This window comes from Culex quinquefasciatus, chromosome 3 (genome assembly GCF_015732765.1).
Source record: "Culex quinquefasciatus strain JHB chromosome 3, VPISU_Cqui_1.0_pri_paternal, whole genome shotgun sequence".
Classification (NCBI taxonomy): Eukaryota; Metazoa; Arthropoda; class Insecta; order Diptera; family Culicidae; genus Culex; species Culex quinquefasciatus.
In genome coordinates this window covers 130,105,980-130,128,041 of record NC_051863.1, presented here as the reverse complement: position 1 = coordinate 130,128,041, position 22,062 = coordinate 130,105,980, and the positions used below count along the sequence as shown (strand labels likewise).

At 34.2% G+C, this 22,062-nt stretch overlaps 2 protein-coding genes across 2 annotated transcripts; one reads left to right on the top strand and one right to left on the bottom strand.

Moving 5' to 3' along the window:
• Positions 1-434: 434 nt before the first annotated feature.
• LOC119769244 lies at positions 435-7,863 on the bottom strand. The gene is made up of 8 exons (XM_038261178.1): positions 7,424-7,863; positions 7,250-7,357; positions 7,091-7,178; positions 6,742-7,024; positions 6,147-6,685; positions 1,610-2,280; positions 565-618; positions 435-497 (listed from the first exon to the last, which is right to left on the bottom strand). Exons 2-8 carry the CDS (start codon positions 7,268-7,270, stop codon positions 435-437), a joined length of 1,719 nt encoding a protein of 572 aa, XP_038117106.1. The 5' UTR covers positions 7,271-7,357; positions 7,424-7,863.
• On the top strand, positions 2,523-18,009 carry LOC119769868. The gene is made up of 3 exons (XM_038263603.1): positions 2,523-2,834; positions 2,894-2,901; positions 17,450-18,009. The coding sequence occupies exon 3, from the start codon at positions 17,587-17,589 to the stop codon at positions 18,001-18,003; it is 417 nt and encodes a 138-aa protein (XP_038119531.1). The 5' UTR covers positions 2,523-2,834; positions 2,894-2,901; positions 17,450-17,586; the 3' UTR covers positions 18,004-18,009.
• Positions 18,010-22,062: the final 4,053 nt, after the last annotated feature.

The window sequence follows — 22,062 nt, the reverse complement described above, 5'->3', positions numbered from 1 at the left end:
ACTTTACAACATAACTTGGTCAAATTCCTTTTGTTGGAATCGTCTTAGCCGGTCAGTGGAAAGGCGGTAGCGACCGTCCGTCATCATCCAGAGGAGTGTCTGTTTTTTAATAATTTTTATATTTCCACTACGATCCCTGACGTGGAAAGTATGCCGCGATCCAGAAGTACTACTTTTAAGGTTTAATGTACCATCGCAATCAGGAAATAACTCGTCCAACTCATACACTTCTTCGGTGATGTTGCCCTCGGGCCCCAAGTTGTACTTGTCTTCGACTTCAACGAACTCAGGCTCCAACAGGCCGTGTTCTGGATCGTCGTGAATCTGATCAAAGTTTAATTCAGAAAGATTATCTTCTGTTACATTCAGTGTAAGGTTGTTGATACAAATTTCGTCAGATGTTCCTTCTTCTTGTGTTGTTCCTTCTTCTTCTGCTACTTCATCTTCTTCTTCACATTCATCTTCGTCGTTCTCAATATCTTCTGCTTGATCTTGTACTATCGTATCGAGGGTTTGGCGTGTTCTAAACATAGCAGGTTTCAGATTTGCATTTTCAATGCCAACCTTGGCCAGCTCTGCACGAGCCACCTCCTGCGCATTTTCAACAGCTGACTGAATCTGTTGGACAGTGGGAAGAGAATCTGGAGTTTTCCGGTTCTTCATGTTTTCGATTGCCGGAAAATCAAAGTCTCCTTTATGGCGATACATAACGTCACATTTGAACTGCGTGGATTTTAGTTTGCTTGTGAGCTCCTTTGCGGTGAAATTTACGACCGTTTGGTTGGTGGTCGACGATGATCTCAGCGATCGAAATAAATCTTCGCAATGCTGGCTGGAGAGTAACGTGACTAGGAACAGGTCTGGATCGTTTTGCTTCTTGCAGTACTCAATGAACAGTATCAAAGAGTGAGCGTTTAACTCAATACCTATATTGGTGTTCGACGTAATAAAACGTTTCATCGCCAGACCCTTCTGCTTGCACTGCTTGGCCTTCTTGTTTTCATCCAGGCACCAGTTTTTCCATCCACGTATTGTGAAGTTAGCCACCCTACAAAATAGATTTGTTTAAAACTATGAAAAAAAAAAAAATGTTTTCTAACCATATTTCAAACACTCTCTCGAGAGGGGTGAGATCCTCAACCATCAAGGATCGATACAATCGCCTCATGGTTTTTAGGTACAACACAGTACCGTCACTTCCCGGGACATGATCTTCCAAGCATTGGATCGTTTCATCTCTAATGAATTTCAACGTGGGTCCAAATTTCATGCGATCCTTCGTCACTATATCTGCCATGGTTAGCGTATGTTTGTCCTTTCCGACTTTTTCAACGAGAACCTTCAGGTGTTCGGTTGTTATTATGAAATCACCTAAAATATGTTCAAATGTATTTATATTACATATAACTATATTACTAATTTCTAAATTACCAATCTGCAAATCCAACTGCTTTTCAGTGTGAGCTAGTCGATTTTTCATCTTGTTCAAGGTATGGGTATCGTCCTGGAAGTTTAGAGGGTCAACAGGATCGTCGTTTACAATAAACCATTCCCCCCATTTCGATGATCTTTCCTTGTTAAATCCAGCCCTTATTTTCTGTCCTTTCACCACTCGGTTATCACCATCCGCTGCGTTGGCTACAACCTGAATCTTCTCCATGGCCAGAAGGGTCTCTTCATACTTCCACCGGTTGAGAACATCGTCGGTAGTGAATCGGTTATCGGTACACATGTGGAATAGTACAAAAGGAGCTGCTCCTTTGCACAGAGGTACGGCTACCTGTACGTAACCATAGTTAGCCACTCGGTGCGTTTTAATATCATCGGTCATTTTGGTAGGCGAACTCGCAACAAATGTTCCTTGTTCTGGCAGTCCAGTAATATCGTCGAGAGGTGCAACCAGTCCACGCAAACCGTCTGTTCGGTAATCATACTGGACCGCAGGCGTGATGCGGGTGCCGTCTTCGCATAACATCACTACCAACGGAAAGTTGTTCTTTATCAGGTACTCTTTAAGGCCAGCTACGTTTATGATGCCCTCGGTAATATCCAGTGTATTCTCTTTAATATGGGTTTGTAATGTCTTCGAAGAAATATTGATCATGTTTCGACCCCAAAAAGTGTAGTGTCCTTTTCCGGAGTTGAGGTACTGGTAAGCGCAAATGTCCTTCTCCAGCTCGGTGAATCGTCTGCCGTTTGGTTTCGTATATTTGTTACGTACGTGCATATTAACCATAACCTTGAGAATCGGTGCGTCTTGCAATAATTTAAAAAATCCAGCTGAAAAGAAATAAAAACATGTTTAATCCAAACAAAAAGGGGGCTGGGTCAATCGGCAGAAAAACGATCGGCAGATTGGTCGAATGTTAAATGGCAATTGGGTTTTTAATCGTGTTTTTTATCGTTGTACATAAAAATTGACATAGGCCTTTAGTACCCAATTGCTACATTAAAAGTTTTTTTCTTGTTTTGAAAATGAAAACTTTTACTGCTACAGTTTTTGAAAATCTCATTGCTCACTGATTTAAAAGTTTTTACTTTTAATTCGACTGTAAAATTTCTTTCATTTCGATGTTCTCGGATAACCGTGTACGCCTAAGTCGCAAATGTAAACAAACACTTTGGTGGGTCCGGTGGTGCTGGTGAGTCTAGGACGCAAAGCAAAGCCAACCGCGGCAGCAGCCAGGACTTGGACGCGGAAACCTTCGTGAGCCAAACAGCAGCAGCGGAACGCCTTCGAAGGAGGGTGGTGCAGGAGCGGGACGAGGTCGAGTGCTCGAAACGGACAAGGCCAGCTTCCTGCAGAAACTGCAGCTGTTCCACGGCCGGAATGCGTAGGAGGGAAGCTTGGGTGTTTTGTGGGGTTTGTGATTGATTTTGTTTGTTTTTGTAGGATGAGAGGTAGGAATGTGGATTCGCACCGATTGTATTGGGTGGTCGTGGCCCGGGATTGGTGGTTGAAGGTCAATTCGCGTGAGACCATCGAGGAGATGGCGCTGCCGAAGCGTTGCGTGAACAACGAGATTGCGTTGAAGAAGATTAACTTCCGGTTTTTGGACAAGTACGGGAAAGTTAAAGTTCATTTTCTACGAATATTCACCAACGCGAACTTTTAATCCAACGAACGATCTTGTGACGATCTTGTGCTGTGACCAGGTTGGGACCGAGGATCAGTAAATAATATATAATAACAAAAAAAAAAACTCCTTAAATTCCATACTTGGAGATCATGTAACTGACCAGGGTTACTTGGTCCAAGCGGGTCTTGCAGGTCTTGAACCTGCCGATGTACTCGGAGAAAATCCCCCACAGCTCAGCCGAACTGTAGAGTACCTCCCCGGCTTCCTTCTCCGTGGCTCCATGACCCAGCTGCAAGCAGTTCCTGCACTGGGTCACGTTCGGTCGCTTGTTCCGGTAGGCCTCCCACCGGATGTGAAATCTTCTCAAGCGCTTGATTTCATTCAGCTGCTTGAGGCTGGTGTACCCCTTGGGGAACGTAACAATGTACGGGGTTTCCTCTGACGAGGCGAACTCTACCTTTCTCTTAATGGCGTGCACCTCCACAGCATCCAGGTTTTGCGATTCCTTGAGGTTCTTCTTGACGAATTCAGGTGAAGCCAACGGAAGTCCTCGGACGACGACGCGGAGGTGCCGCGCCACGAAAACAGCAGAAAAAACAACCGCTGTCTCCGGCTTTCAGACGTAAACTGATGTCGGTTATGTCCTAGAAGTCATCCATCGAAGAGGCGATGGCCGATTTGTGACTTCATTTGGAGATCTCTAAGCATTTACTTTACTTTTACTGCTCGTACAACCTCCGGGTCATGAGCTGTCTTCAGATGCGCTGCCACTGGACTCGGTCCTGGGCTGCTACTCTCCAATTCCGTTGCGGAACTCCCACACTTTCCAGATCTTCCTCTACTTGGTTCAACCACCTTGCACGTTGCGCTCCCCTCTGCCGCGTTCCAACCGGCTCCGAATTGAACACCAACTTCACCACCACCACACCACCACCGGATTGATTGTCTGGTTCGGTTGGCGCGCATCCAGCGCGTCCGGCATTCTCGCGACGTGTCCGGCCCACCTGATTCGGCCAGCCTTGGCGACCTTCCGAATACTTGGCTTGCCGTAGAGTTGCACCAGCTCGTGGTTCATCCTTCTCCTCCATACAGTGTTCTCACGCACGCTGCCGAAGATCGTCCTAAGCACTCGCCGTTCGAAAACTTCAAGCGCTTGTAGGTCCTTCTCGAGCATTGTCCACGTATCGTGCCCGTAGAGAACGACCGGTCTTATCAGCGTTTCGTACATGGTACACTTTGTACGCCGGGAAAGATGCCCAGACCGTAGGGTCTTATAGAGTCGATAGTAGGCACGACTACCGGTGATGATGCGCCTCCAAATTTCCTGCTTTTGATGCGCCTTCCTTTCCTGAATTTCCTGCTGCAGTTGTTGTCCGACATCACCAACGATCCGAGGTACACAAAATCCCCCACGACCTCGAACTCGTCCTCGTCGATCGTCACGCTCGGTCCTATGCGAGCCCTAAGGGACTCGGTTCCTCCTGCCAGCAGATATTTCGTCTTCGCCACATTCACCTTCAATCCAACCTTATCCGCTTCCCGCTTCAATTCGGTGTACCTTTTAGCCACCTCCTCGAACGTTCTGCCGACAATGTCCATGTCGTCGGCAAAGCAGATGAACTGGCTGGACCGGTTGATGATCGTGCCCCGCATATTGAAGCCCGCCCGCCTTATTACGCCTTCAAGCCCAATGTTGAAACAAAGGCCGGAGATACCGTCGCCTTGTCGCTGTCCCTTGCGCGATTCGATCGGGTCGGACATAGCACCCGAAATCTTCACGCTGCACCGCGCCCCGTCCATCGTCGATTTCACCAGTCTGATCAGCTTCCCAGGAAAGCCGTTCTCGTACATAATCTTCCATAGCTCTTCGCGATCGACCGAGTCGTACGCGGCTTTGAAATCGATGAACAGGTGGTGCGGCGGGATCTGGAACTCGCGACACTTTTGGAGGATTTGGCGTATCAAAAAGATTTGGTCCGTCGTCGATTTCCCCTCCACAAAACCGGCTTGGTAGTCCCAACGAAATCCTTTGCTCGCTCCGACAGACGACAGAAGATAATCTGAGACAGCACTTTATAGGCCGCGTTGAGAATAGTGATGGCTCGATAGTTCTCACATTCCAACTTGTCCCCCTTCTTGTAAATCGGGCATATTACTCCCTCTTTCCACTCCTCCGGTAGCTGTTCTGTGTCCCAGCCGGTGTAGACAGGCCGCCAGCTTGTCCGGGCCCATCTTGATGAGTTCTGCACCGATACCATCCTTTCCCGCTGCTTTGTTGTTCTTCAGCTTCTTGATGGCATCCTTAACTTCCCTCATCGTGGGTGCTGGCTCGTCTCCGCCATCCGCCCCACCGCTGACGTCGTTTCTCCCGTCGCCCTGGTACTCCGCCTCCGTGCTCGTCGAAGTGCTGCTTCCATCTTTCGATCACCTCGCGCTCGTCCGTCAAGATGCCTCCGTCCTTATCCCGGCACATTTCGGCTCGCGGCATGAAGCCAGTCCGGGATTGACTAAGTTTCTTGTAGAACTTACGCGTTTCGTTCGAGCGATACAGCTGTTCCATGTCCTGGCACTCCAACTCTTCCAAGCGGCGCTTCTTATCCCGCAAGAGATGGGTTTGCTGTCTTCGCAACTGTTTGTACGACTCCTTGTGGGTGTTGTGCAGCAGCCACAAAAATCAAGTCGGACAACCAATTTGTTTCTCGTTAAAAAAAATACGCTATACATACAGCATGGTCTTGGCGTTCTCTATTGCAAGATTACTACTCGAAAGTAGGTATCTGAACCTCGATCTGAACGCTTAAAACGGTGAAGCAATTCAAATCTCTTTTTACACCTAATCTCTCATCCTCCCCGGGATTCGAACGGACGACCTTTTGGATTGTGAGTCCTACTGGCGACGAGCGACACTACCGAAGTTGATTTTTTTTCCACAGGTAGACGACTCCTACACCTGCACAGATCTAACGACTTAAGCTCTGGGTTAAACCGGGACCGACATTTACTTTCGTAAATTATTTTAGTACATATAAGTGAAACCTTTAATTTATATTAGTAAAGTTGACTCACATATCGAATCGTTTGTATTTGTTGTGTTGTCCTGGTCATCAACAAGATCATGATCGGCTGAGGTCGGTCGAATAGCGTCTCCGTAACTGTCTGTGTCGGCATCCAAGGCCTCATACGCCGGCTCTGAACCTCTTTCGGCATTGTGCAGTTCCAGCACAGGCTCTATGTCGAGGATCGTCCTGGTTGAACGTGCTGGGGCAGGGTCAGGTTCGACCAACGATTCGATGGAGGAAGAGGAGAGATTTATCGCAGCTCGCTTTTCCCGCGGTTCGTCGAAGCTTGAGTCACCATCGTCTGCTAGAGGATCCTCGTGTAGGGAAGCTGGGAGGACTCGCTTTTTCCTTGACTGACCCGACTGACCAAAATGAACATCGAAATGTTTTGTCAAGTTGGTCAGCTGCCAGGAATCGTCACCAACACGCTTGGTCTTGTAGGAGCGCTGTGTCTTCGGGGTACAAATGAAACAATCAACATACCCTACAAGAATGGCTCCAGCTTCCCTCTCAACCCGAATCCGCGTTGTGGCAAAATCAGCAGCGCTATAAATATATATATTCAAGCAACTTGTTGAAAAAATTAATAGTTAAAAACCTACTGCAAGACATAACGCCCTTGAAGTCTCGTTCTGAGATTATCGACTTCCTTATTGTAGTCACAAGGTCCTGGTTGACTCACTCGATGATCCTGCCTCAGGCCTCCTGGCGGCGGAAGGAACTGTTTGATGCCCTTGACCTTAACGAGCTGGGCCAACTCGCCAAGCATAATTTTATCAAGGAGCGAGAAAGTGAACTTTCTCGACCCACCGGGGAAAAAATCCGCCAGGGGCAGTCCCCGTTCATCTGCATACTGGTTGATTTGCTCTCGCTGGGACTCGATTGCTGCTTCGAGAAATTTAACAACCCCTTCATCATTCAGCTGGTTCACCAGTATGCTGGCTGAAATACCTTGTTGATTCAAAAGGTTTCTGAGCGGGCGTTGAACTTCCCCCAGTTCCTCCGTGACGCGACTCCAGAAGTAACGTTGAAGTTGCTCCTGTAAAATAATAAAAAAATATATATATATATATATCAAAAGAACTACTCCATCGAAAATATTCATCTTACCGATTCGCTCGCGTTCGACATCGTACTAGGTTGATTCAGAGAATTCGAGCCAGATACACGGCCAAATACGCTTTTGGCAGAAGCACGTTTGCCAGATTTTCGACAGATCTGAAATAAAAACATTGAATTTAAAAAGCGTTCACGATTTTCAAAATTGAAAGCATAAATACTGACGACCGCGGCAAGTCCTTTTTTCGGGAGGAGCAAACTTCCACCACGTGGAAGACCGAAGTCGACTTCCGTCACCTCTGGAACGATTTGGTTTCCAAAAAATCAGCCTTTGTTGGTCCCACTTTTGGCCATCGCCGACGGCCATTCGTTAACCAAATTCTCGAGCAGAAGGCTCCCCGCGCGGTATACCAAGGGAAACTGCTGCCACCTCCTCCACCAACTTTAACGACAAAAAATCCTTCGCGCGCCGACTACAGTTTGTCTAGGTTTCCCCTGAACAGTCTGTAGCGCTGACGGGCTTATAACAACAACTCCTGGTCCCGGCGGACGCCACTTTTTAACATCCGAGATTAAATTCCGACCGGCAACTCACACTTTTTGCAGAATAAATCTATACATTTTCTTCTCACGCCGCTGAAATTGACAAACATGACGGACTCGAAAACAATTTGACAGCTACACGCTTAGGGTAAAAGGTGGAAAACCCAACAAGGTAATTTGAGTTTGGTGGGAAAGTATTATTCTACTAAAGGGGTTTTAGTATACTTATTAATATAATAAGTAAAGTTTTTATTAGTTTCTTCCCCCTTGGCCGGGAGTTGATTTTGCGTGCCAAGGTAAACGGAACCCGGAGATTCTAAATTATAGTAAGTGTGGCTCGTGTGCTTGAGGAAGAGGAGGAGGAGGACGGAACTTTCAACTCCCGGCAAACTCCCGGCGCGATTAAAAAGGCCGCCTCTTCCCTCTCGTGCTCTGGAGGACGGATGTTTGCAGAAGTGTGCGACCCAGCGGGAAAGATGCTGGAGGCGAATGAAAAATTGTATCCAGTTGGAGTTTTTGTGATTTGGTTGGGCGTTGCGGGTGTTCGCCTGTGCGTGTGTGTGTGTGCGTGCTCGTGTGTGTATGAGAGACTGAGAGTGGGAGATTGAGGGTAGAGGGAGAGAAGAGAGAGTGAAGAGAGAAGTGGGATAGAGAGGGGAGAGAGGGAGAAAGAAAGTGGGAAAGGGAGAGACAGGGGAGAGGGAGAGAGAAAGTGGGAAAGGTAGAGAGAAGGTGTAAGAGAGAGAGAGAGAGAGAGAGAGAGAGAAGAGAGAGAAAGTGGGAGAGGGAGAGAGAAAGTGGGAGATGAAGAGGAAGAAAGCAGGAGAGAGAGAGGGAGAGAGAAAAGAGAGAGGGGGAAGAGAGAGAGATAGGGGGGAGAAGAGAGAGAGAGAGATAGGGGGAGAGAAGAGAGAGATAGGGAGAGAGAGTTAAAATATTAAAATATTAAAAAATTAAAATATTAAAATATTAAAATATTAAAATATTAAAATATTAAAATATTAAAATATTAAAATATTCAAATATTAAAATATTCAAATATGCAAATATTCAAATATTCAAATATTCAAATATTAAAATATTTAAATATTTAAATATTTAAATATTTAAATATTTAAATATTAAAATATTACAATATTACAATATTAAAATATTAAAATAATAAAATATTAAATAATAAAATATAAAAATATAAAAATATTAAAATACCAAAATATTAAAATATTAAAATATTAAAATATTAAAATATTAAAATATTAAAATATTAAAATATTAAAATATTAAAATATTAAAATATTAAAATATTAAAATATTAAAATATTAAAATATTAAAATATTAAAATATTAAAATATTAAAATATTAAAATATTAAAATATTAAAATATTAAAATATTAAAATATAAAAATATAAAAATATTAAAACATTAAAATATTAAAATATTAAAATATTAAAATATTAAAATGTTAAAATATTAAAATATTAAAATATTAAAATATTAAAATATTAAAATATTAAAATATTAAAATATTAAAATATTAAAATATTAAAATATTAAAATATTAAAATATTAAAATATTAAAATATTAAAATATTAAAATATTAAAATATTAAAATATTAAAATATTAAAATATTAAAATATTAAAATATTAAAATATTAAAATATTAAAATATTAAAATATTAAAATATTAAAATATTAAAATATTAAAATATTAAAATATTAAAATATTAAAATATTAAAATATTAAAATATTAAAATATTAAAATATTAAAATATTAAAATATTAAAATATTAAAATATTAAAATATTAAAATATTAAAATATTAAAATATAAAAATATTAAAATATTAAAATATTAAAATATTCAAATATTAAAATATTAAAATATTAAAATATTAAAATATTAAAATATTAAAATATTAAAATATTAAAATATTAAAATATTAAAATATTAAAATATTAAAATATTAAAATATTAAAATATTAAAATATTAAAATATTAAAATATTAAAATATTAAAATATTAAAATATTAAAATATTAAAATATTAAAATATTAAAATATTAAAATATTAAAATATTAAAATATTAAAATATTAAAATATTAAAATATTAAAATATTAAAATATTAAAATATTAAAATATTAAAATATAAAATTATTAAAATATTAAAATATTAAAATATTAAAATATTAAAATATTAAAATATTAAAATATTAAAATATTAAAATATTAAAATATTAAAATATTAAAATATTAAAATATTAAAATATTAAAATATTAAAATATTAAAATATTAAAATATTAAAATATTAAAATATTAAAATATTAAAATATTAAAATATTAAAATATTAAAATATTAAAATATTAAAATATTAAAAATTAAAATATTAAAATATTAAAATATTAAAATATTAAAATATTAAAATATTAAAATATTAAAATATTAAAATATTAAAATATTAAAATATTAAAATATTAAAATATTAAAATATTAAAATATTAAAATATTAAAATATTAAAATATTAAAATATTAAAATATTAAAATATTAAAATATTAAAATATTAAAATATTAAAATATTAAAATATTAAAATATTAAAATATTAAAATATTAAAATATTAAAATATTAAAATATTAAAATATTAAAATATTAAAATATTAAAATATTAAAATATTAAAATATTAAAATATTAAAATATTAAAATATTAAAATATTAAAATATTAAAATATTAAAATATTAAAATATTAAAATATTAAAATATTAAAATATTAAAATATTAAAATATTAAAATATTAAAATATTAAAATATTAAAATATTAAAATATTAAAATATTAAAATATTAAAATATTAAAATATTAAAATATTAAAATATTAAAATATTAAAATATTAAAATATTAAAATATTAAAATATTAAAATATTAAAATATTAAAATATTAAAATATTAAAATATTAAAATATTAAAATATTAAAATATTAAAATATTAAAATATTAAAATATTAAAATATTAAAATATTAAAATATTAAAATATTAAAATATTAAAATATTAAAATATTAAAATATTAAAATATTAAAATATTAAAATATTAAAATATTAAAATATTAAAATATTAAAATATTAAAATATTAAAATATTAAAATATTAAAATATTAAAATATTAAAATATTAAAATATTAAAATATTAAAATATTAAAATATTAAAATATTAAAATATTAAAATATTAAAATATTAAAATATTAAAATATTAAAATATTAAAATATTAAAATATTAAAATATTAAAATATTAAAATATTAAAATATTAAAATATTAAAATATTAAAATATTAAAATATTAAAATATTAAAATATTAAAATATTAAAATATTAAAATATTAAAATATTAAAATATTAAAATATTAAAATATTTAAATATTTAAATATTAAAATATTAAAATATTAAAATATTAAAATATTAAAATATTAAAATATTAAAATATTCAAATATTAAAATATTAAAATATTAAAATATTAAAACATTAAAATATTAAAATATTAAAATATTAAAATATTAAAATATTAAAATATTACAATATTAAAATATTAAAATATTAAAATATTAAAATATTAAAATATTAAAATATTAAAATATTAAAATATTAAAATATTAAAATATTAAAATATTAAAATATTAAAATATTAAAATATTAAAATATTAAAATATTAAAATATTAAAATATTAAAATATTAAAATATTAAAATATTAAAATATAAAATATTAAAATATTAAAATATTAAAATATTAAAATATTAAAATATTAAAATATTAAAATATTAAAATATTAAAATATTAAAATATTAAAATATTAAAATATTAAAATATTAAAAATTAAAAAATTAAAATATTAAAAAATTAAAATATTAAAATATTAAAATATTAAAATATTAAAATATTAAAATATTAAAATATTAAAATATTAAAATATTAAAATATTAAAATATTAAAATATTAAAATATTAAAATATTAAAATATTAAAATATTAAAATATTAAAACATTAAAATATTAAAATATTAAAATATTAAAATATTAAAATATTAAAATATTAAAATATTAAAATATTAAAATATTAAAATATTAAAATATTAAAATATTAAAATATTAAAATATTAAAATATTAAAATATTAAAATATTAAAATATTAAAAATTAAAATATTAAAATATTAAAATATTAAAATATTAAAATATTAAAATATTAAAATATTAAAATATTTAAATATTTAAATATTAAAATATTAAAATATTAAAATATTAAAATATTAAAATATTAAAATATTAAAATATTAAAATATTAAAATATTAAAATATTAAAATATTAAAATATTAAAATATTAAAATATTAAAATATTAAAATATTAAAATATTAAAATATTAAAATATTAAAATATTAAAATATTAAAATATTAAAATATTAAAATATTAAAATATTAAAATATTAAAATATTAAAATATTAAAATATTAAAATATTAAAATATTAAAATATTAAAATATTAATATGGTAAAATATTAAAATATTAAAATATTAAAGTATTAAAATATTAAAATATTAAAATATTAAAATATTAAAATATTAAAATAATAAAATATTAAAATATTAGAATATTAAAATATTAAAATATCAAAATATTAAAATTTTAAAATATTAAAATATTAAAATATTAAAATATTCAAATATCAAAATATTAAAATATTAAAATATTCAAATATAAAAATATTAAAATATGAAAATATTAAAATATTAAAATATTCAAATATAAAAATATTAAAATATGAAAATATTAAAATATTAAAATATTAAAACATTAAAATATTAAAATATTAAAATATTAAAATATTAAAATATTAAAGTATTAAAATATCAAAATATTAAAGTATCAAAATATTAAAATATTAAAATATTAAAATTTTAAAATATTAAAATATTAAAATATTAAAATATTAAAATATTAAAATATTAAAATATTAAAATATTAAAATATTAAAATATTAAAATATTAAAATATTAAAATATTCAAATATTCAAATATTAAAATATTAAAATATTAAAATATTAAAATATTAAAATATTAGAATATTAAAATATTAAAATATTAAAATATTAAAACATTAAAATATTAAAATATTAAAATATTAAAATAGTAAAATATTAAAATATTAAAATAGTAAAATATTAAAATATTAAAATATTAAAATATTAAAATATTAAAATATAAAAATATAAATTTTTTTAAATATTTAACTATTGAAATATTAAAATACTGAAATATTTAACTATTAAAAATAAAAGCATAAAAAAAACCAAAATATTTATAAAAAAGATAAATTTAATATTAAAAATATAGATGCATTGAAAAAAAAAATATAATTTAAATTTTAATATTCATTTTTAGGTGAGAACATTTATGAAATAGTTGTGTTTGATATAAATAAAAATATTAATATCATATAAACCATTGTTTTCTTCTGTCTGCATATCTCTTGGATAATACCTAATTTGATCTTTGATTATTCTTAAGTATAAGTAATTTTCGATCCCTCACGTTTATAGAAAATACCTCAAATTTAGGTATTTATGCCTAGAAATAAGGAATAAATGGTCCGCCATCTTTGATTATACCTGATTATCAGTAATTTTGGATCCCTCACTTTTCCAGAAAATACCTCAAATTTAGATTTTTATACCTAAAAAATTGGAATAATCATGGTTTGCCATCTTTGATTATACCTGAATATCAGAAATTTTGGATCCCTCATTTTTTCTGAAAATACCTCAAATTTAGGTATTTATTCCTAAAAATTAGGAATAATAATGGTCCGCCATCTTGGATTATACCTGAATATCAGTAATTTTGGATCTCTCACTTTTCCAGAAAATACCTCAAATTTAGGTATTTATACCTAGAAATTAGGAATAATAATGGTCCGCTATCTTGGATTATACCTAAATATCAGTAATTTTGGATCCCTCACTTTTCCAGAAAATAACTCAAATTTAGGTATATATACCTAGAAATAAGGAATAATCATGGTCCGCCATCTTGGATTATACCTAAATATTAGTAATTTTGGTTCCCTCACCTTTTCTGAAAATACCTCAAATTTAGGTATTTATTCCTAAAAATTAGGAATAATAATGGTCCGCCATCTTGGATTATACCTGAATATCAGTAATTTTGGATCTCTCACTTTTCCAGAAAATACCTCAAATTTAGGTATTTATACCTAGAAATAAGGAATAATCATGGTCCGCCATCTTGGATTATACCTGAATATCAGTAATTTTGGATCCCTCACTTTTCCAGAAAATACCTCAAATTTAGGTATTTATACCTAGAAATAAGGAATAACCATGGTCCGCCATCTTGGATTATACCTAAATATAAGTAATTTTGGTCCCCTCACTTTTCCAGAAAATACCTAAAATTAAGGTATTTTGGTTCTACAATTATACCTAAAATATAGGAATTCTCGTTCTAAAACGCTATTAGTAATTTTATTACTAATAGCCGATTAGTAATAAAATAACTTATTGCAGTCAGGTTCGATTATACCTAAAAATTAGGAATTTATACCTAATGTCCGTTTTGCGTGTATGAAGTTTGAACGAGAAAAATAATTCTAAGGATTAAAACAAGATCAATTTACTTATTTGTTTTGTTTACAAATATTTATACTGCAGCTGGGGAAGTTGCCAATGTAAGCACGCCTTGCTGGTAAAATAAGAACGTCATTTTTAAGATGTGATTTTTCTACCACAGTTTTTTGTGTGATCAATGTGGTAGATGCTTTGATGGATGTTTGACAGTTCGAAATATTTCAAGAAAATCCACCGCGGTTAACCGCAATCAAATCAACAGTAGGGGAAGGTGGGGCAAGACGACCATATGGGGCAAGAGGAACAATCGCTCCTACGGCCGTAATTTGTACAATTTTGATTGTTTCCAGTATGAGGAATTGTTGCTAGCAATGCAATTAGCTGATTCTACTACCACATAACCGCCAAAATGACGTAAACGCCACGGGGCATAAGATTTAATGAAGTTTTTTTCGAAACCTTTGTTTTCTTATAATATTTGGAAAGTACAAAATAAGGCTTAGGGTTCGTTTTAAGGCTCATTTTATCAAAATGCTATTTTTCCTAGATCAGTAGTGTCCCTACAAATGACATGCACCTATTACAAAGTATGATTTAACTTTTGGTTATTTTTGTTGAGAGCTTTTAAAAATCTTGTTCAGGTGGGGCAAGTGTACCATATGGATTTTTAGTATGGAAAAATTACGAATTGCTGCAACAACATATTTTATTGGGAAATAAATACATGAAAGTACTTAAAAACTGATAAACAATCGTTAAAAAATTGTACATACAAAGTATAGTGATATTATGAAAATTTACTATTTATCATCGAAGTAGTATTTTTTTCGTAAAAACGATAAAATTTTTAGTAAAATATTATTATTTAATCTAAAAATGGAAGAAACCATTCAAATACATTCTAATCCTATGTATCTAAGTGATAACAGTTTAATTGTTAGCAAATTACCATATTTTTTCATGCATTGTTCCTCTTGCCCCAACGGGTTGCTCGTCTTGCCCCACTAGTTGAGTAGAACGTACGGCAAATCAAAAATTTTAAAATCAATGTTTCACATTAAAAAACAGGATTTTTTAAAAACTTGTTTAAACAAAGTCTTAGTCAAGACCTAGAATAAGATGATTATAATAAAATTCGACAGATTTTTTAACTTTTTAATGGGTTATAACGAGCATTTCCTTAGCTTGTTACACTTGCCCCACTTTCCCCTAGTACATACTATGGTCTTCGTAGATATTCGTCGATTTTTCCTGAACAAAATCGACGATCGCATCACATCAAGGGTACCCAAGTAACCATCCAGCATTAATAGAAATCATAAATTAGTTGCTAAACAGCATTCACCAGCTAATCAGCTGTAATACGGCAAACATTAAAGCAAATCAGCTCTAAAATAACTGCTCTGATAAAAGCCGTTCTAGAGCTGATTACCAACTGTCACTAGCAACACTGTTTTATTTTTTCAACGAACTGGCAACACGTCTGCCGTTTTGACTGAGAGTGAAAGAGAGCGACCGAGAAAGAAAACAAACTCTCGCTTACTCGTAGAACAACCAAATCAAAATAAATATGGCGGTAAAAATTCCGATTGGCAAAAATTGCAACTGGAGCCTGTTTTCCTTCTACTTTTGTATGTATAGGACAAGATTATCACTTAAGAATTATCCTCTAATGAACAAATATCTTTCAGGTTGCATGAAACAAAGTATTTGCCTTCCACTGTGGCACTTCTGTCAACAAAACAGTGGCCATCCAGTATCGGCAATTGGCAGGTAAATTCCCGATAAAAGGCTGCAGGATTGCCCGGAATTGGAAGCCAGGATGCAGCAGACATTGAAGAATTGCGGTGCTCCGGCTGCAGGTTTAGGTCAGGAAGGACAGACTCGCAAATTTGTTAAAGTGTGCTCCAAAGTTCTGTTTATAGTTCGGGTTATATTGGATTATATTGGTTAACAAATGATCTATGAAGTGCAATAAAAAGTATTTAAGGCCACTCTAAATGTTTGCATGTTTTCCTCTGAAATTTGAAGCTGAATTTGACTCTAGACTCCGAGGGAGGCAATTTAGAAAAAAAAAGTTTTATTCCGAATGTTATATTAGAAAATGTAACAGTATCTGAAGCAGCTCAATCCCGTCAAACAGGCGTGACGATAAAGGCGCAGGAGCCACCAGTAAACATCGACGATCACTCCCACCATCCCAGCATCAAATTCCCAACAACGCAATATCAATCAAATAAATCGGTTTCTCCTTCGGTCAGCTGAGAGTCGGTAAAGTTGTATAGTAAACAAACCCAAAATAGAACGGGCAGAGCGAGGAAAGGGGAGAGAGATAAAATATTTTTGCTCCTCCCTTTTTTTTGACATTTGCAGGGTTGGATCGACAACAGTAGGAGCCCAGCTGTAAAACAGAAATATAAAGTCCAAAATCAGCTGCAAACCGGCTGTAAATGCGCCTTTGGTGCAATTTTGAAAACAACTTAGCTGTTATGCATAACATTAAATGCGCTTTTAGTGCTGAATAATTTCCCGTTTTAATGCTGTTTGGTTACTTGGGTAGCTTCTTAAACCATTCACCTTCCCAAAAACGTCCAACTCCAAGCGAAACTTACTCGAGGATACCGTGGAGATTTTTCCTTGTCCTATTGAAAAATTCGAGCATCAACAATTCCCGCGGTGACCGACTATGGATGGCTGTCACGGTGTTGAGAAATTGGGGAGTTGTTTAGAGCTCCAGAAGGAACAGCCCTACACTAAATTAGGATAGCTTTATTTTGTTCTATACAACCTTATTACACCCTAGTTTAGCACACACTCTAGGCGTTAATATTTGTTTTATAGTAGACCAGGAATTTAAGAATTTGGCAAATTGTTACGTTTCCTAGAGCGCTCTCCAACTCATCTTAACCCAAACGCAGCGATCTTCAGATCTATGTTTCGAATTTCCAATTGGTATCCTTTAAGTAATCAGTCAGGTATTTTGGGCAGGTGTCGGAGTTACTTTCCATCAATCTGGAACAAAGGTTCCACAACCCGGCTGTTGAAACCCTTCCGACATTCTAGAATGCACCGCCAACGCTCGCCGTCACAACAACGGGTTCAGCACACGCGCACGATAAGCCAACTCCAGCCGCGGCACGCCCACCAGCGCCGATATAATCCCCACCACCAACGTCCAGCTCATCATCCACCTCAACGCGATGCAGATCTCAACGCTGGTGCTGTTGGTGGCGACCCTCTTCGTGATCAGTTCCCACCAGACTCCGGACGGCGGTTGCGGATGTGGTTCGCGGAACGTTCAGGAGGTAGCTCGGGTGAAGCGCGAGGAGCCCGAACTTCGTCCGGCAAACTGTAACTGTGCGCGGTGTGACGCGGGGAAGCCTTGCGGATGTGGGTGCGGCAATGGAGGAGGCAAGATCTTTGAGGTGCTTGTTCAGGGACGGGTCAAGCGACAGGAAGAAGAAACGACTAATACAAATCCAGTCGAAGACGCCAGAGCACGTGGTAAAGCAATTAGTTTTCTAAGAGGCCTGGAAACTGGCACTCCAGATCCAGAAGGTAAAGAAGATCTTGTAGAAAAAACGGAAGTAAAACCTAGACTTACAACGAGGGTATAGCAAGTTGACGTGGATGATAATTATTTCTGAAAATAATTACTTCTTGTGAATCTAATTCAAACTACTTTAATGCAGATCACAATTGTGAAACAAATCACTTAAAAATACATCTGTGAATGTTCTCTGGAAAACGTGTTTATATTTCACAAAACCCATTTTGACCCTAGGGATAGGTCGTTCAACAACTTTAACAGGTCATATTTCCGGCGCAGCGCTATATTTTTCGTGACTACCACGGACTTCCTATGTTTCTACAGAATCCCAAAACCTTGAAGTAGCGTCCGATGGGTTCTCGGGTGTGAGCACTTGTATGAAACGTCAAAACACGCGACTTCCGAAAGGTTAAAAAAATCAAGTACGGAGACGATAAGTTAACACAAAAAAAATCCTGCGACATCCAAATGGATCTAAATCAGTGTTTCTCAACCAGTGAGGAATTCCTCCCTGGGGGGGAATTTGGCCAGTTTTGGGGGGGAATGAGGATACAATAGAAATTCTTTGTTTTGAACGTTTTTGCTTAAAACTAAAAATTTCTAGGGCACTTTTATAAACAAAAAAAATTAATAAATTTTTTGTGAAATATATGAATTTTCTTGCTCTTTTTGTGGTTTTATTTTGGAAAATGTCTAAAATATAACGGGCAAAAACTTAAAAATTATGAATGTTTTTTCGAAAAAATTAATTTCTCTGAATTTTCATATTGTTTGAAACATGAAGAGTTTCAAAAAACTGCTCTAGTTTTAAAATTTAGCTGTACCAAATGTCGGGAGTACAGAATTCATTGACATTCCTTCAAACATGAACAGTGCATTATTTTTTTTAAATTTTCCTCAAGTTCTGTTTTTTTCGGTTGTAAGCTAATCTTAATGTTTTTAATAAGATATTTTTGTTTAAGATTTAATGGCTGTTTAAATTTTTCTTTAGACATTTGCATTCCATTGACCATGAGCAGGTTATGAAAAATTGTAATAACAAATCGCTGAAAATTTGTTATTTTATTGCAAGTGTAGAAAAATATTTTGAAATGAAATAAAAGTAATTTTATATAAATTAAAGCCAAAATTATGATTGTGGATTGAAACTAAATTTATGATTGAAGGGGGGAATGAAGGTCTTGAAAATAATCCAAGGGGGGAATTGGTCAAAAAAGGTTCAGAACCGCTGATCTAAATGCATATTAAAAATGACATTTCTTCATCAGTTTCATGCGAGTTCCATGCACACTGAAAAATAATGTTTGAACTAAAACTGGCATCAACGAACTCAGTGCCGCACTGGCTGTTAAAACGAACGTACAATAAGTGTGAAAAAATTAAAAACATGAAGAAAGACAAGAAGAAAAATGAAGAGATATGTCAATGCGGATGGATCGATGATCCCCTTACAAGGACATTAAAGAGACAGGTGGTACACACACAAAAACATTCCTTTAAAGACTAAAGTAATTTACTTTTGAATTAAAATGTGGTTAAAATTCGCTACATTAAAAGTATTTTTCTTGCTTTAAAAATAAAAACTTTTAATGCTACAGTTTTTGAAAATCTCACTACCACCTAATTAAAAAGTTTTTAATTTTAATCGAGAAATTGAAAGGAAGAGTGTGTGATTCTGTACTAAAAACGCAGGACACAGTTCGCAAGTTCTAAATTTTGAAATATATGATAATTTTCGCAGGATTTCTGCGTTCACAGTTCCAAATGGGAAATCACAGCAACCAACGCAGTTCATTGTAGAAATCAAGTAATATTTGTAAAATTAGCCAAATTTTGATCAAATTTCATTTTTGAATGCTAATTAATTTTTCAATTCAAATTCGAAATAAAGGTTCACCTTTTTCTTACAGTTAGTTTTAAATTATAAACAAAGACCTGAAAGAGCTGAAACACTAATTTTGGACTTTTCCAAATACAACTGCTTCATAAAAATATTGAAGGGGTGCAAATTCTGCCGGAAGATCAGCACCGCCTTGGTCAGTCCCGGGAAGCTGTTATTGTTGATGTTGTTATTGTTGTTGATATTCATATTGTTGTTATTTTTTTTTTGCTGCTGATGTTCCTGAACTTGCGAGGTCCTGGTGAGTGTCTCCGTCGAGGAGTTTCGTATTAACTTTTCAATATTGCGAATCAATTACTCAACGTAAACTGTCACTAGAGCCAGTGGTATAGACTGTTTACATCTACAGATTCACCCTATTGAAAAGTTAATACGGAGTTGTTGCTGCTCACTACAGCAGTTAGCATTCTTACTCCTGGCGCTTTTATTTCAGGAAAGACAAATAATCATCTCTATTGTTTATAATCAGCATGACCTGGACTAATAACTCTCCATTTAATCCCATGTTATTTTTTTATTAATTTCATTATGCTCATAAATTTTAATTAAACCTAGCAGTGAACGCAATAACTACTTGATCCTCGAAGGTACTCGGTAGTCGTAGAATAGTACTTTATAAATTAAACAGAAACAAGCAGCGACAGTGGTAATTAAGTTAAACTATTGGAGCAATGCAATGGATTTCCCAGCGAAACATGCGCTGTTCAAACCCGGACGTCAACTTCAAGTACCTAAAATGTTAATGACGATACATATACATCTGATGTATACTTCTAGAATTTCGGCATCTGGTACGCATTTGTTGATCTCCACAGATGGGATATACGCTGATATTCATTTGGGTTCTGTCGAATGTTATTTCTATGACAACAACATTGGTAGCTCCCACAATCTATCCGGCAAAAATTACGGAAGCAAATTTTAGGTCATCAGTACGTATGCCGCCGGACCGGGGCAATATAGATTGACCTTAAAACCATTTCTTTATTCCTTTTCATTCCTCCTTCACTACAATACGCTTCCGTTGTCGTTTGCTTGAAGCGGAACCGACGTTGAATTCCCTATCCATTTTTTTTTGTCGAATGTGTTCCACGTGAATTGCTGCTGAACGATGAAAAACTTTCACATCCGTGACAGCATTCAAGGATCAACTGGTTTGTGGTTTCTTGGGTCGATCATTTATTGTATTCACTCTAGGTGCAACACAAGCTAAGCCAGGTTAAAGCTTTCATAGTCGAACACGTTGTTCAGTATGGTTTGCATGTAAACAAGAATTTGGGAAGGTTCAATCAATCAATCTGCAGTTTTATGTCTGGTAATTTGAACAGGCGTTGCAGTTACTTTCCACCATCTGACAACTTTTTTATATTGTTCGATATTTCAAGACATGTAACAGAGATTCCACAGTGGCACGCTGTTCAACCCGGCAGTTGAAACCCTTCCGACAACATCTTCTCACCGCTTTGAAAGAATAAAAATCAGCCAACATTCAAGAATGCACCGCCAACGCTCGCCGTCACAACAACGGGTTCAGCACGCGCACGATAAGTCAACTTCAGCCGCAGCACGTCCACCATCGCCGATATAATCCCCACCAACAGCGTCCAGCTCATCATCCACCAGTTTGGATTCATCTCAACGCGATGCAGATCTCAGCGCTGGTGCTGTTGGTGGCGACCCTTTTCGTGGTCGGTTCCCACCAGACTCCGGACGGTGGTTGCGGATGTGGTTCGCGGAACGTTCGAGAGGTAGCTCGGGTGAAGCGCGAAGAGCCCGAACTTCGTCCGGGAAACTGTAACTGTGCGCGGTGTGACGCTGGGAAGCCTTGCGGATGTGGGTGTGGAAATGGAGGAGGCAAGATCTTTGAGGTGCTGGTGCAGGAACGAGTTAAGCGACAGGATGCTACTCCGGAACCCGTTGTGGTGGTGGATCCAACGGCTGCACCGCCCGTTACCGAGCGACCTGGTAGAGGCGGTGGCAGAGGAGGTGGTAGGGGAGGCGGTAGGGGAGGTGGTAGAGGAGGTGGCCGAGGCAGACCAATTGCGGAGGCGGAAGATGACAGCGAGATTGTGGCGCAACCGGGCTTCGTCCGACCGGTGGGGCGACCACGTCCAAGACCGAGACCAAGGGTAGGTTGATGACTGAAAGAGTCATTAAAGCGTTAAATTTCAATTTATTAATTAAATTTCAGCGACCAAACCCCTTCTTCTGAGCTTTCGAAGACGC